Source organism: Oryx dammah, unplaced genomic scaffold (genome assembly GCF_014754425.2).
Source record: "Oryx dammah isolate SB20612 unplaced genomic scaffold, SCBI_Odam_1.1 HiC_scaffold_1, whole genome shotgun sequence".
Lineage (NCBI taxonomy): Eukaryota > Metazoa > Chordata > Mammalia > Artiodactyla > Bovidae > Oryx > Oryx dammah.
In genome coordinates, this window is record NW_024070185.1 from 5,649,906 (window position 1) to 5,662,537 (window position 12,632).

General features: G+C 38.0%; 1 protein-coding gene across 3 annotated transcripts in view; it reads left to right on the forward strand.

Moving 5' to 3' along the window:
• SAP30 (Sin3A associated protein 30) overlaps positions 1-12,632 on the forward strand; it is a 25,745-nt gene continuing 13,113 nt past the window's right edge. Inside the window, exons 1-5 of one of the 3 annotated variants that reach the window (XR_005719314.1) lie at positions 723-809; positions 1,396-1,482; positions 2,325-2,450; positions 2,980-3,078; positions 5,103-8,642. Coding sequence is in view for 2 of the 3 variants with exons in the window: in XM_040230384.1 (XP_040086318.1) it covers positions 495-809; positions 2,325-2,450; positions 2,980-3,078; positions 5,103-5,225 (663 nt within the window). In the remaining variant the exon portion in view is untranslated. Of the gene's footprint in view, positions 810-1,395; positions 1,483-2,324; positions 2,451-2,979; positions 3,079-5,102; positions 8,643-12,632 lie in introns of those variants that run through there. The other 2 variants (XM_040230384.1, XM_040230473.1) reach the window with 2 other exon arrangements.

The following is a 12,632-nucleotide window of genomic DNA, read 5'->3' on the forward strand; positions in this document are numbered from 1 at the left end:
AGAAAAAAAAAATCCAGATCCGCCTCCGCGCGATGAATGCTGGGATAAGAAGTTTTCCTAAACCATGAAGCTCGATGTCAGACTGGAGCTTAGGTTGGCTCCCCAAAAGAGAACTACAATTCCCGTGGTGCCCTGCGGGCAGAGTGGAAGGGGCGGGACGGGCGAGGGCGCAATGTGCTTGCGCAGATCGAGGGCCGAAGGGAGGCGGAGGTATCGAGGTCCGACTGCTGAGGAGTCTCCATGTGACAGTGAGCGGCGTCCCAGTTCCAGGCGACGCCAGATTCCAGTTCCCGATCCCACGCCCCGTCCACTGACCCTGTGCCTGCAGAGAGCAGCAGGCCTGGGCCTCGTGGTCTTGTCCGGAGGACCCTGGCTCAGAGTTAATAGTCTCCGCTAAGCAGGTGCGAGGGACCGCCGAGACCCCGGCATCTCCAGAGAGGCAGGCGGCGCGGAGAGCGAGGCTTCAGTCAGCGCGGCGCTGCGAGTGCGGGAACATGAACGGCTTCACTCCCGAGGACATGAGCCGCGGCGGGGACGCGGCCGCCGCTGTGGCCGCCGTGGTCGCCGCTGCTGCCGCCGCCGCGTCAGCCGGGAACGGGGCTGGGGCTGGCGCCGGGGCCGAGGTGCCGGGTGCAGGGGCGGTCTCGGCGGCGGGGCCGCCGGGAGCGGCAGGGCCGGGCCCCGGGCAGCTGTGCTGTCTGCGCGAGGACGGCGAGCGGTGCGGCCGGGCGGCGGGCAACGCCAGCTTCAGCAAGAGGATCCAGAAGAGCATCTCCCAGAAGAAGGTGAAGATCGAGTTGGATAAGAGCGTAAGTGACGGCGGTACGAATCTGCTCTGCCCGCCCCCCCGGGGCGCTCGGGGAGAGGAGCAGACGCGTGTCGGTGGGGGTGCGGGAGCCCCAGACCTGGGTGCCTCGCGAGCCGGTTCCGGGGTCCCTAGTAGGAAGCAAACAACAAAGTGCTGCAACTCGGCCCGCCGTCCGCAGTAGACACTCTCGCGCCTCCCGGACCCGCTCCCGCGCCCCCACCCGCGCAGGGCCTCCACTCCTCCTCTGAGGGGGTCGGTGGTGAAACAAAGGGGGCGGCCGCGCCGAGAACCCAGAGTAGCTGTCCTGCAACCCACGGCTCCTTCTGGAACCGAGGCACCTTCTTTGTTTTGCTGCCCGAGCGGGTAGCTTCCCCGGTCCAGGAATGAAGTGCAGCCAGGACCGGACGCTGCGGGCGACTAGGACCCTGTCCCGGGTCCTGCGGGTGCGGGGTGGGGGCCCACGGCTGCGAGCCGCGCGGCCGTGTCATCATCTACGGCAGCTGCTCAAGACGTGGGGAGTGGGCAGCCGCTGCGGGTTAGCCCTCGGTTTGGCAGCCATCAGGGTTTCTTTCTTCGTCCTTTCGCAGGTCTGTTCCTCTGACCATCTAGGAGGTTTTTAGAAACGACCGTTTCCACTTTTCCGAGCCCTGGGGAGCGGTAATAAATCACAAGATGTGAGAACCAGCACACGTCCTGCATCTTCTTAACTTGCACTTTAGCTCAAAGTTTAATTTGGAAACCTGTTAGCTCACTCCTCAATTTTTTTTTTTTAAGAAGTAACTGCTGATGTATAAAACCCAGTATTTCAGAGGCTACCGTACAGCTCTCAGAACTATATAATTAACGTTTTTGAGAACTTTATTTGGGATACTTTCTGCCTATTCAGTTAGTTCCTCAGTTCTGTTCTTGAGAAACTTTCCAGGTATACTTGAATCATTTCATATTGCTTTGGTTGGAAAAACGTATTATAAATAAATGCTTTTATTTAATACTCAGGAAAGTTCATAATTCAAGTCAATTTATTTGTCAAAAGTGGATGGTTTTATGTCTGGATTATAATTTGAGTATTAAGTTAGATTAGGAAGCATTCGCTGTGGTATTAATATTTTAAATGCTCTTTTAAGTAAAGAAAATACTATCAAACAGCAAACTTGTGGCCAGCATCTTTTTTCCCTTGTTTAAAAAAACGGCATAGCTGAACTAATTTAGTTCACCATCGCTGCAATTTGATGACAGAATCCAGAGCGTAGGAATTTCTCATTCTCTGCTTCTCTCCCTTCCCTTACTGGCACTTCTCCCCACCCCCCCACCCCCAGTCCTCTTTAACAGTATTGCTAGACATGATATGTTTTAACTGGGTTCAGGACTTAAGAGTAGCAAGAAACATGCGTTGTCTTAACAATGGCCTGTTACTAATGTTTATATTTTTAATAATTCACCGTAACTATGTATTTTACTAATACATAGACACATTTTCCTGTAATCATAAGTTGTCTGTGGAACTTTTCTGTTTCAGGCAAGACATCTTTACATTTGTGATTATCATAAAAACTTAATTCAGAGCGTGCGAAACAGAAGAAAGAGAAAAGGGAGTGATGATGATGGAGGAGATTCACCTGTTCAAGATATTGATACTCCGGAGGTAGGTGAAAGCTTTGTCAGTTAAATGTAAAACTTCTGAAAGTTTTATTTAAAAAATATGAACAAATTGTAAAAATACTTGAAGCATTTGAAAACTCTAAAAATGAAAGCAAAATTAAATACAGCCAGTTAACATGCAGTTATGCAGTTTGACTTGTTATGGCTTCAACTGACAATTTTTTTTTTGTTTACTTTAAAAACAATTTACTTATTTTTTAATTGAAGGATAATTACTTTACAGAATTTTGTTGTTTCCTGTCAAACTTCAACATGAATCAGCCATAGGTGTACATATGTCCCCTCCCTCTTGAACCTCCCTACTCAATTGACAACTCTTATAGTCCCCAGTCTTTAATAATCATCCTCAAAAGATTGAAGTGTTTAATGCATTTTTAGTTTTGATTATTTAAAAGCCTTTTAAAATAATGGAATTAAATTTTCACTGTGTTGAAGTTGAAATGTTTTTTAGAGCAAATATTAGTCATTAGCAAATGATATGAACTAATTCATATACGTTAATTTTTTTCTAGGTTGATTTATACCAACTACAGGTGAATACACTTAGGAGATACAAAAGACACTTCAAACTCCCAACCAGACCGGGGCTTAATAAAGCACAGCTTGTTGAGGTATATATAAGTTTTAAACTATTTAACCTTTAATACAAAAAAAGTCATTAAATACTAATGATGCTAATTTAGTATGTATAACAATACATTTCAGTTAGAAAAATCAAAGTTAATAAAATCTAATGTGGAAGAATCTAGTTGCCTAGAAATGTTTGTCTATCACTTAGGAAATTCCTTTATATAATGATTACTCATTAGATTATATGCAGTTTTCTAAGCATCTTCTAATACTGACTTTGAAAAATAGTAAAAGTTTTTTTTTTATTCTCTCTCTAGAAACCTGTTTCTTTTAAAATTTTATTTTACTCAGGAAACACTTATTGAGCACATAATTGAGGCATGATAATAAATTAATAAGCTTTGATGTCTTTGTTAGGATTTTCTGGAAGTTTTTGTTGGAATAGATTTTACAGATAAACCTCTAAACAGTATTTCTGTAACTTGCTGATTTAGCTATTTCAGAATTTGTTCTTGTTGATGTTAGTTTGTTTATGTGAAGCATCCCTGTTTTTATAACTAAAAAAACGCAAAGACTTTTATCCAAGCTTTTACTTATAGGTTCTTGAATATAGGACTTGCAGTCCTTCAGTGAATTTTGAAAAGTTGAGTGCTTGTGTTCTCAGGAAATAATAGAGCCAAGAAATGTGTGTGTCATATTAAGCTATCTATAGATTTATATGTTTATACTTCTATCATGTTTAAAATAAAAATGCTTAACCTACTTGACATACTATAAATAAATATGTAAATCAGTCTTCTTCATATTCTTCAGCTTGAATTTAGAAAACCAACATTTTATAAAATGTCCCTATTGAATAACATAGGTGAATAGAAGGTACACTTCTTTGGCAGAATGCTTTTTAACATTAAAGCTTTAGCCAGAATTTCTTCTTTCCTTCTTACTGAGATAACAACAATCTAATTTTTCTTTAAATTTGATTTAAAAGGTCAAGTCCTTTTCAAGTTTTATAGTACATTAATATAACATAAACATATTTCCTGCCATGATGAAATTATTAATATATTGATATATAAACAGATACATAGTGAAGGTGCTTTTATTTGGGGACAAATGACAACCTAAGAATTGGTTATTTTAAATGTTATATTTAAATGTATATTTTTTTAAATGCAGAAATCAAACCTGATGTTTTTGATAATCTGATCTTCTTTTAAAGATCTGTTTTCTTACTTAGAAATGAGAAATCCAAATATATGAGTGTTATAACTTAGTCAGAAAGGCAGATATTTATAAACAATTGCAGAGTTGAGTGACCAGCCTCTGTAAGTCTCTTATCTTTTTCTTTAAGAAGTCTTATCTTCTAGAATCTAAATATGCATTTCAGTGCCCCAGTTTAGTCTAATATACTTCTGCTGGTAGTTGCAGTGCATGTGTTACATTAGCAGAATGAAAAGCAAGAAGGCAGGTAAACATTCTTCAATGGACATCCTTTCCCTTCTCATTTCTCATCCATCATTTTTATACAGAAAAAATTTCAGGGAATCTTAACAAAGAATATTTCCAATGAATGAATGAATGTTAAGTCATGGCAAACATATTTGTAAGATAATTCTTGGTTTGTTTCTATTGTACCAAAACTTTTCCGACTTAATGGTTGTTCTTTTTCCATAAGAAAAACCATAAACCATTATATAATGCATGTGGACTCTTATATTCTGTTTTATTTCATTGATATTTGAAGTTTACAAATAAAAGTATTTAATTCTTGATCTACATCTCAGCTATAAAATTTAAAAGAAATAAAGTGAAGTACGCATTCTGATTAATATATACTTAATTGAGTGGGCTAAGGGTTTTTTTGAAATTACACTATCTCTTGTTCATAACATCTTATTCTTATATGCTTTTGGTCCTGTTGGTATTTTGTTAAATACAATTTATTTTTGAAAGGAAATAGCTCTTAGCACACTTTTTCTTTTGATGACAGTGTTTTTTTTTTTACCTAGTTTATAAAATCTATTAATATCTATAATTTAATTTCCTCAATTTTTTTTCTTTATAGATAGTTGGTTGCCACTTTAGGTCTATTCCAGTGAATGAAAAAGACACCTTAACATATTTCATCTACTCAGTGAAGAATGACAAGAACAAGTCAGATCTCAAGGTTGATAGTAGTGTTCACTAGGAGAGATGGAATTAAAACTTGGATGTTCAGATGTTAAGACTGCTTACTGCTTTTTCACGTGTAGAAATGTTCCTTGTGTATTTTTTCTACAGAGGATTTTCTCTGGTTTTATTTTCTTGTTTTGATTCTGATTAGTTGGAAACTCATGTACAATGAGCTTTCCTAGATTAAAAAATATTTTAAATAAAGGTTATTACTATTATAGTTGCTTCAGTGTATTTATTTTGTGGAACTTGATTTTTATTTTAAACTGACTTTTAGGGACCAGTATTAATTGAAATTTTAATTTGAAGATCACTTTATTACCTTTTTTCCCTTTTTTTAGTTCTGAGAAACTAACAAAAGTAATAGATGTCGCCCATTTGCTCTCTCTGGGGCAATCTGATTTGGAATTAAGGATATCCTAAATAGTATTATTTTTTAAGTGCTTTTTAGTACTAACAAGTTCAAAATAGCAGGAAGAACAAATAATTTGATGCCTACTTCCTTCCAAAGAAGAGTTAATGTGTCAGCAAAGGTAAATGTAGTGCTGAAAATTGAAATCTGAATGTAGAATTAAATAGTTTGTCATTTCTTTAAATTTTGTTTTAGTGAAAAAGTATTTATATGGCACAAATATAGAAAGAACCTCTGCACTGCCCTTTAATTTTCAGTCATGTTCTGTACTGTTTACAATGCAAATTAAAACTAATAAGTTGGAGAGATCGAGAATTTATCAAGATCTTTAAATTTTGGTCATACATAGCTCTGACTTGATTTCTGTTTTATTTAGTTTTATATTTCATTCTCTGTCAGTTTTCTCTTAAATATTTTTACCTCTACTTTTCATGAGATTGTAATATTTAGCCAAAGGCTTACAGTTACAAATCAAATTTATAGCTTGTGACATCAGAACAAAACATGTAGTGCAGATTTTAGGATGGAAATGGATGAGCCCATTAATGCAGCTCAGGATATCTCAAAGTCAACATTTGGTCCTGATAATTCTTTATTGTGGGAGGCTGTCCTGTGTGTTTTAGTTTTGGTGGTGTCACTGGAGTCCACATTCTAATGCAGTAGAGCTCCAAAGATGATATCTAAAAATGTCCCTAGGCATTGTCAAATGGCTCTGGGGGAACAAAATCACCCCTGCTTGGGAACCACTATGTAGATAAATTTCAAGAACATCTTAGTTCAACAGAAGGTGAGTCTGTGTATTTCTGAGTGTTCTGAGTATACTGACAGAAAATGTGAACAGTAATACGATACTGGTGTTTAGGCCATTTAAAGATTTACTTGCAACTTTATTGATAAGCCAGAGGCTGTAATAATTAGTATATAGAAACATCTTGTTTCTAGTACTCCAGAAATCTCCATGGGAAGTCTTGTCTTAGCTGTATGAAGATGAACCAACCACACAGCTACAAAATATGGTGATTTGTTTGAAAAAACCATTACTTCTATGTTTTATGTTTTTGCCTAAATCTATAAAAACTTTCTTTTTCAGTAGAAACTTGACTGTAGGCTTAAATTTTATGAAATAAGCTTGAAATTTTGATCATATATAGCTCTGACTTGATTTCTGTTTTACCTCCTTTTACATTTCATTCTCTGTCAGTTTTCTCTTAAATATTTTTACCTCTTATGAGAAAAGCTTGAAGCTATTTGTTTATGAATATAACCTTTGCCTCTCAATCTTAATTTCATACAATTACTTGCATAAAATGTAGTTGTATAAGAAAGTGAGATAATGAGAGTTGAGTGTTGATTTATCCAATGAAATTAAATCTTGTTAGAGCAATTTGAAACATGAAAAACAGAATTTAAGAGCCTCCCCCTCAAAGACAAGAGACTCAAGAAGCTGCAAAGTAAAACTTTTACATAGAAATTTTAATTCTTACTGTTTTTAAAATCTGAACAAGAAAAAGTAAATGGAAAGTCATATCTCTGAAAGGATACAGATTACATTTAATGTTAGAATCAAAATTTGACTGCTGTTGGGGTAGAATGTGTGGCAGGAGCTCAAGTTGTTTGGTAACTACCCTTCACTGAATAGTTTAGGTAAAGGCTAAAAATTAATGTCTGAAATGTATTTCTTTAAGAAAGTAAGCTCTATTATTTCTACATGAAGTTTTTTTTTTTAGTTGAAATGTACATGATATACAATTAATCACTATACAGTTTGGTAATATTTAGTTTATTCATATCTTCAGGGGTCACAGCCTTTGTGAAGGGACTTGTTTAACTCAATGAAGCTATAAGCCATGCCATGTAGGGTCACCCAAGATGGATGGGTCATAGTGGAGAGTTCTGACAAAATGCTGTTCCTTGGAAGGAAAGGTATGTCAAACCTAGACAGCATATTAAAAAGCAAAGACATCACTTTGCTGACAAAGATAAGTATAGTCAAAGCTATGGTTTTTCCAGTAGCCATGTGTGCATGTGAAAGTTGAACTATAAAGAAGGCTGAGTGCTGAAGAATTGGTTCTTTTGAATTGTGGTGTTGGAGAAGACTCTTGAGAGACTGTTGGACTGCAAGCAGATCAAACCAGTCAGTCCTCAAGGAAATCAACCCTGGATATTAATTGGAAGGACTGATGCTGAAGCTGAAGGTCTAATACTTTGGCTACCTGATGCAAAGAATGAACTCATTGGAAAAGACCGCTATGCTGGGACAGATTGAAGGCCAAAGGAGAAGAGGGCAGCAGAGGATGAGATGGTTCGATAATATCACCCACTCTATGGACATGAATTTGAGCAAACTCCGGGAGATAGTGAAGGACAGGGAAGCCTGGTGTGCTGTAGTCCATGGAGTCGCAAAGAGTGGGATGTGATTTAGTTGAAAATATCAACAAAATGTATTCACAATGTTGTGCAACCACCAGCTCTAATTTAAAATTTTTTCATCACCCCATAGAAACACCCACAAGTAATTACTCCTAATTCTACCTCTTCCCATCCCCTGATAACCTTTAATGTTTTTGTATCTATGGATTTGCCTGTTACGGTGTATCATGTAAAGGGAATCATATAACACATGTCCTTTTGTGTGGATTTTTCTTAAGATGTTTTCAAGGTTTATCCAAATTGCAGCATATATTAGTACTTTTCTCCTTTTTATGGCTGAATGACATTCCAATGTGTGTGCGTATGTGTGTGTGACAATTTGTTTTTCCAGTCATCCATTAATGAACATTTAGACATTTTGATTTCCACCTTTGGCTGTTATGACTAATGCTGCTATAAACATTTGTGTACAAGTTTCTGTGTGGGCATGTCTTTATTTCTCTTGGGTATATGTCTAGGAGTGGAGTTGCTGTAATATTTTGAGGAACCTCCAAACTTCGATAGTGGCTGTATTAACAACTATTTCTCGAAATTGCTAATGCCTGTATTTCCTTTTTTTTAATTAAAGCTGTCCTACTGGGTGTGAAGTGATAGCATTGTGGTTTTGATTATTTTTTTTTCAATTCCTTTGTTCATTTTTAAATTGGGCTGTTTTTGTTGTTCAGTTGTAGGAATTCTTTATTCTAGGTATTAACTCTATATGTGATATATGATTTACAAATATTTTTTCCCATTCTGTAGATTGCCTTTTCATATTTTTGATAATGTTCTTTGAGGCAAAAATTTTAAATTTTTATTTAGTACAATTAATTTTTTTTCTTTCATTTGCTCATACTTTTGGTGTCAAGCCTAAGAACCTAGTGCCAAATCCAAGGTTATAAAGATTAGCCCCTATTTTTTTTCTAGGAATTTTATAATTTTAGCTCTTAAATGTAGGTTGTTGATCCATTTTGAGTCAATTTATGTATATATGGAGTGAGGTAGAGTTCCAGCTTCATTGTTTTGAATGAGGTTATCCAGTTTTGCAGCACTGTTGGTTGAAGAGACTGTTCTCCATTGGAATGGTCTTGGCACCCTTGTTGAAAATCAATTTGCATAGATATTTGGGGTTATTTCTATATTTTCAATTCTATTTTAGGCTGTATTTCTATTAGGCTATATTTTTTTGACTTGTAACTGTGTAATAAGTTTTGAAATCAGGAAGTGTGAGTCCTACTTTTTTTTCACTACATTTAGTCACAAGTCTTGTCTGACTCTTTGCAGCCCCACGAACTGCAGCATGCCAGGCTCCTCTGTCTTTCACTATCTCCTGGAGTCTGCTCAAACTCATGTCCATTGAGTCAGTGATGCCATCCAACCATCTCAACCTCTGTCACCCCCTTCTCCTCTTGCCCTCAATCTTTCCCAGCATCAGGGTCTTTTCCAGTGAGTTGGCTCTTTGCATCAGGTGGCCAAAGCATTGGAGCTTCAGCTTCACCATCAGTCTTTCCAGTGAATATTCAGGGTTCATTTCCTTTTTGGATTGACTGGTTTGATCTCCTTGAAGTCTAACAGATTCTCAAGAGTCTTCTCCAGCACCACAATTCAAAAGGATGAATTCTTTATGGTCCAACTCTCACATGAGAACATGACTGCTGGAAAAACTATAGCTTTGACTATACAGACCTTTGTCAGCTTTATGGTCCAACTCTCACATGAGAACATGACTGCTGGAAAAACTATAGCTTTGACTATACAGACCTTTGTCAGCAAAGAGACGTGTCTGCTTTTTAATATGCTGTCTAGGTTTGTCATAGCTTTTCTTCCAAGGAGCAAGCGTCTTTTGATTTCATGGCTGCAGTCACCATCTGCAGTGATTTTAGAGCCCAAGAAAATAAAATCTGACACAGTTTGCACTTTTCCCCATCTATTTGCCATGAAGTGATGGGACTGGATGCCATGATCTTAGTTTTTTGAATGTTGAGTTTTAAGCTACCTTTTCCACGCTCCTCTTTTGCCTTCATCAAGAGGCTCTTTCCTCTTCGCTTTCTGCCATTCAAGTGGTATGATCTGCATATCTGAGGTTGTTGGCATTTTTCCCGGTAGACTTGATTCCAGCTTGTGATTCATCCAGCCCTGTATTTCACAGGATGTTCTCCAAATAGCAGTTAAATAAGTAAGGTGACTATATACAGTGTTGATGTACTCCTTTCCCAGTTTTGAACTAGTCTGTTGTTCCATGTCTTGTTCTGTTTCCTCTTGTCCTGCATACAGGTTTCTCAAGAGACAGATAAGGTGGTTTGGTATTCCCATCTCTTTAAGAATGTTCCAGTTTGTTGTGATCCATACAATCAAAGGCTTTAGCGTAGTCAATGAAGCAAAAGTAGATGTTTTTCTGGAATTCTCTTGCTTTTTCTATGATCTAACAGATGTTGGCAGTTTGATCTCTGGTTCTGCTGCCTTTTCTAAATCCAACTCGTACTTCTGGAAGTTCTCAGTTCACATACTGTTGAAACCTAGCTTAAAGTATTTTGAGAATTACTTTGCTAGCTTGTGAAATGAGCGCAATTTGTGTGGAAGTTTGAACATTCTTTGGCATTGCCTTTTTTTGGCAATGAAATGAAAACTGACATTTTCCAGTCTTGTGCCCATTGCTGAGTTTTCCAAATATGCTGGCATATTGAGTACAGCACTTTCATAGCATCCTCTTTTAGAATTTAAAATAGCTAAGCTGGATTCCATTACCTCCACTAGCTTTGTTCATAGTAATGCTTCCTAAGGCCCACTTAACTTCACACTCCAGGATATCTGGCTCTAGGTGAATGACCACACCATCATAGTTATGAGGGTCATTAAGATCTTTTTTGTATAGTTCTTTTGTGTATTCTTGCCACCTCTTCTTAATATCTTCTGCTTCTGTTAGATCCCTGCTGTATCTGTCCTTTATTGTGCCCATCTTTGCATGAGACATTTCCTTGGTATCTCCAATTTTCTTGAAGAGATATCTAGTCTTTCCCATCCTGTGGTTTTCCTCTATTTCTTTGCATTGTTCACTTAAGAAGGCTTTCTTATCTCTCCTTGCTATTCTCCAGAACTCTGCATTCAGTTGGATATATCTCTCCCTTTCTCCTTTGCCTTTCACTTCTCTTCTCAGCTATTTGTAAGGCCTTCTCAGACAATCACTTGGCATTCTTGCGTTTGTTTTTCTTGGGGAAGGTTTTGGTCACCGCTTCCTGTACAGTGTTACAAACCTCTATTCATAGTCCTTCAGGCACTCTGTCTGTCATATCTGATCCTTTGAATCTATTCATCACCTCTATTGTATAATTATAAGAGATTTGATTTAAGTTATACCTGAATAGTCTAGTGGTTTTCCTTTCCTTCAATTTAAATCTGAATTTTGCAATAAGAAGTTCATGATATGAGCCATAGTCTGCTCCAGGTCTTGTTTTAGCTGACTGTATAAAGCACCTCCATCTTCAGCTGCAAAGAATATAATCAGTTTGACTTTGGTATTGAACATTTGTTGATATCCACATGTAGAGTCTTCTCTTGTGTTGTTGGAAGAGGGTGTTTGCTATGACTAGAACATTTTGGCAAAATTCTATTCGCCTTTGCCCTCCTTCATTTTGTACTCCAAGGCCAACGTGCCTGTTACTCTAGGTATTTCTTAACTTCCTACTTTTGCATTCCAATCCCCTATAATGAAAAGGGCATCTTTTTTGGTGTTAGTTCTAGAAGGTTTTATAGGCCTTTATAGAACCGTTTGACTTCAGCTTCTTTGGCATTAGTGGTTGGGGCATAGACTTGGATTACTGTGATGTTGAATGATGTGCTCGGAAATGAACCGAGATCATTGTGTCGTTTTTGAGATTTCACCCAAAGTAGTGCATTTCGGACTCTCGTTGACTATGAGAGCTACTCCATTTCTTTCATGCCCACAGTAGTAGATATAATGGTCATCTGAATTGAATTTGTCCATTCCTGTTCATTTTTAGTACACAAATTCCTAGTCCAGTTTACCTTGATTCATGGATCTAACATTCTAGGTTCCTATGCAATATTGATCTTTACAACATCAGACTTTACTTTCATCATCAGGCACGTCCACAATTGACTACAGTTTCCACCTTGGCCCAGCCTCTTCATTCTTTCTGGAGCTCTTTCTCTGCTCTTTCCCAGTAGCATATTGGACACCTACTGACCTCAGTGACTTATCTTCTGGTGTTGCATCTTTTTGGCTATTCATACTGCTCATGGGTTTCTCAAGGCAAGACTATTGAAGTAGTTTGCCATTCCCTTCTCCAGTTTTTTCAATATGGTTTAGGATACTTGGAGACCCTTGCAGTTACATATGAATTAGAAGACTAGTTTTTCTATTTTTGCCCCCCCAAAAAGACCATAGACTTTTGATGAAGATTGTACTGTCTCTGTAGATCACTTAATAATTGCCATCTTAAAAATGTTAAGTATTTCAATCCATGAATATGGAATATCTTTCCATTAATTTTCAGTTCAGTTCAGTTGCTCAGTCATGTCTGACTCTTTGTGACCCCATGAATCACAGCATGCCAGGCCTCCCTGTCCATCACCAACTCCCAG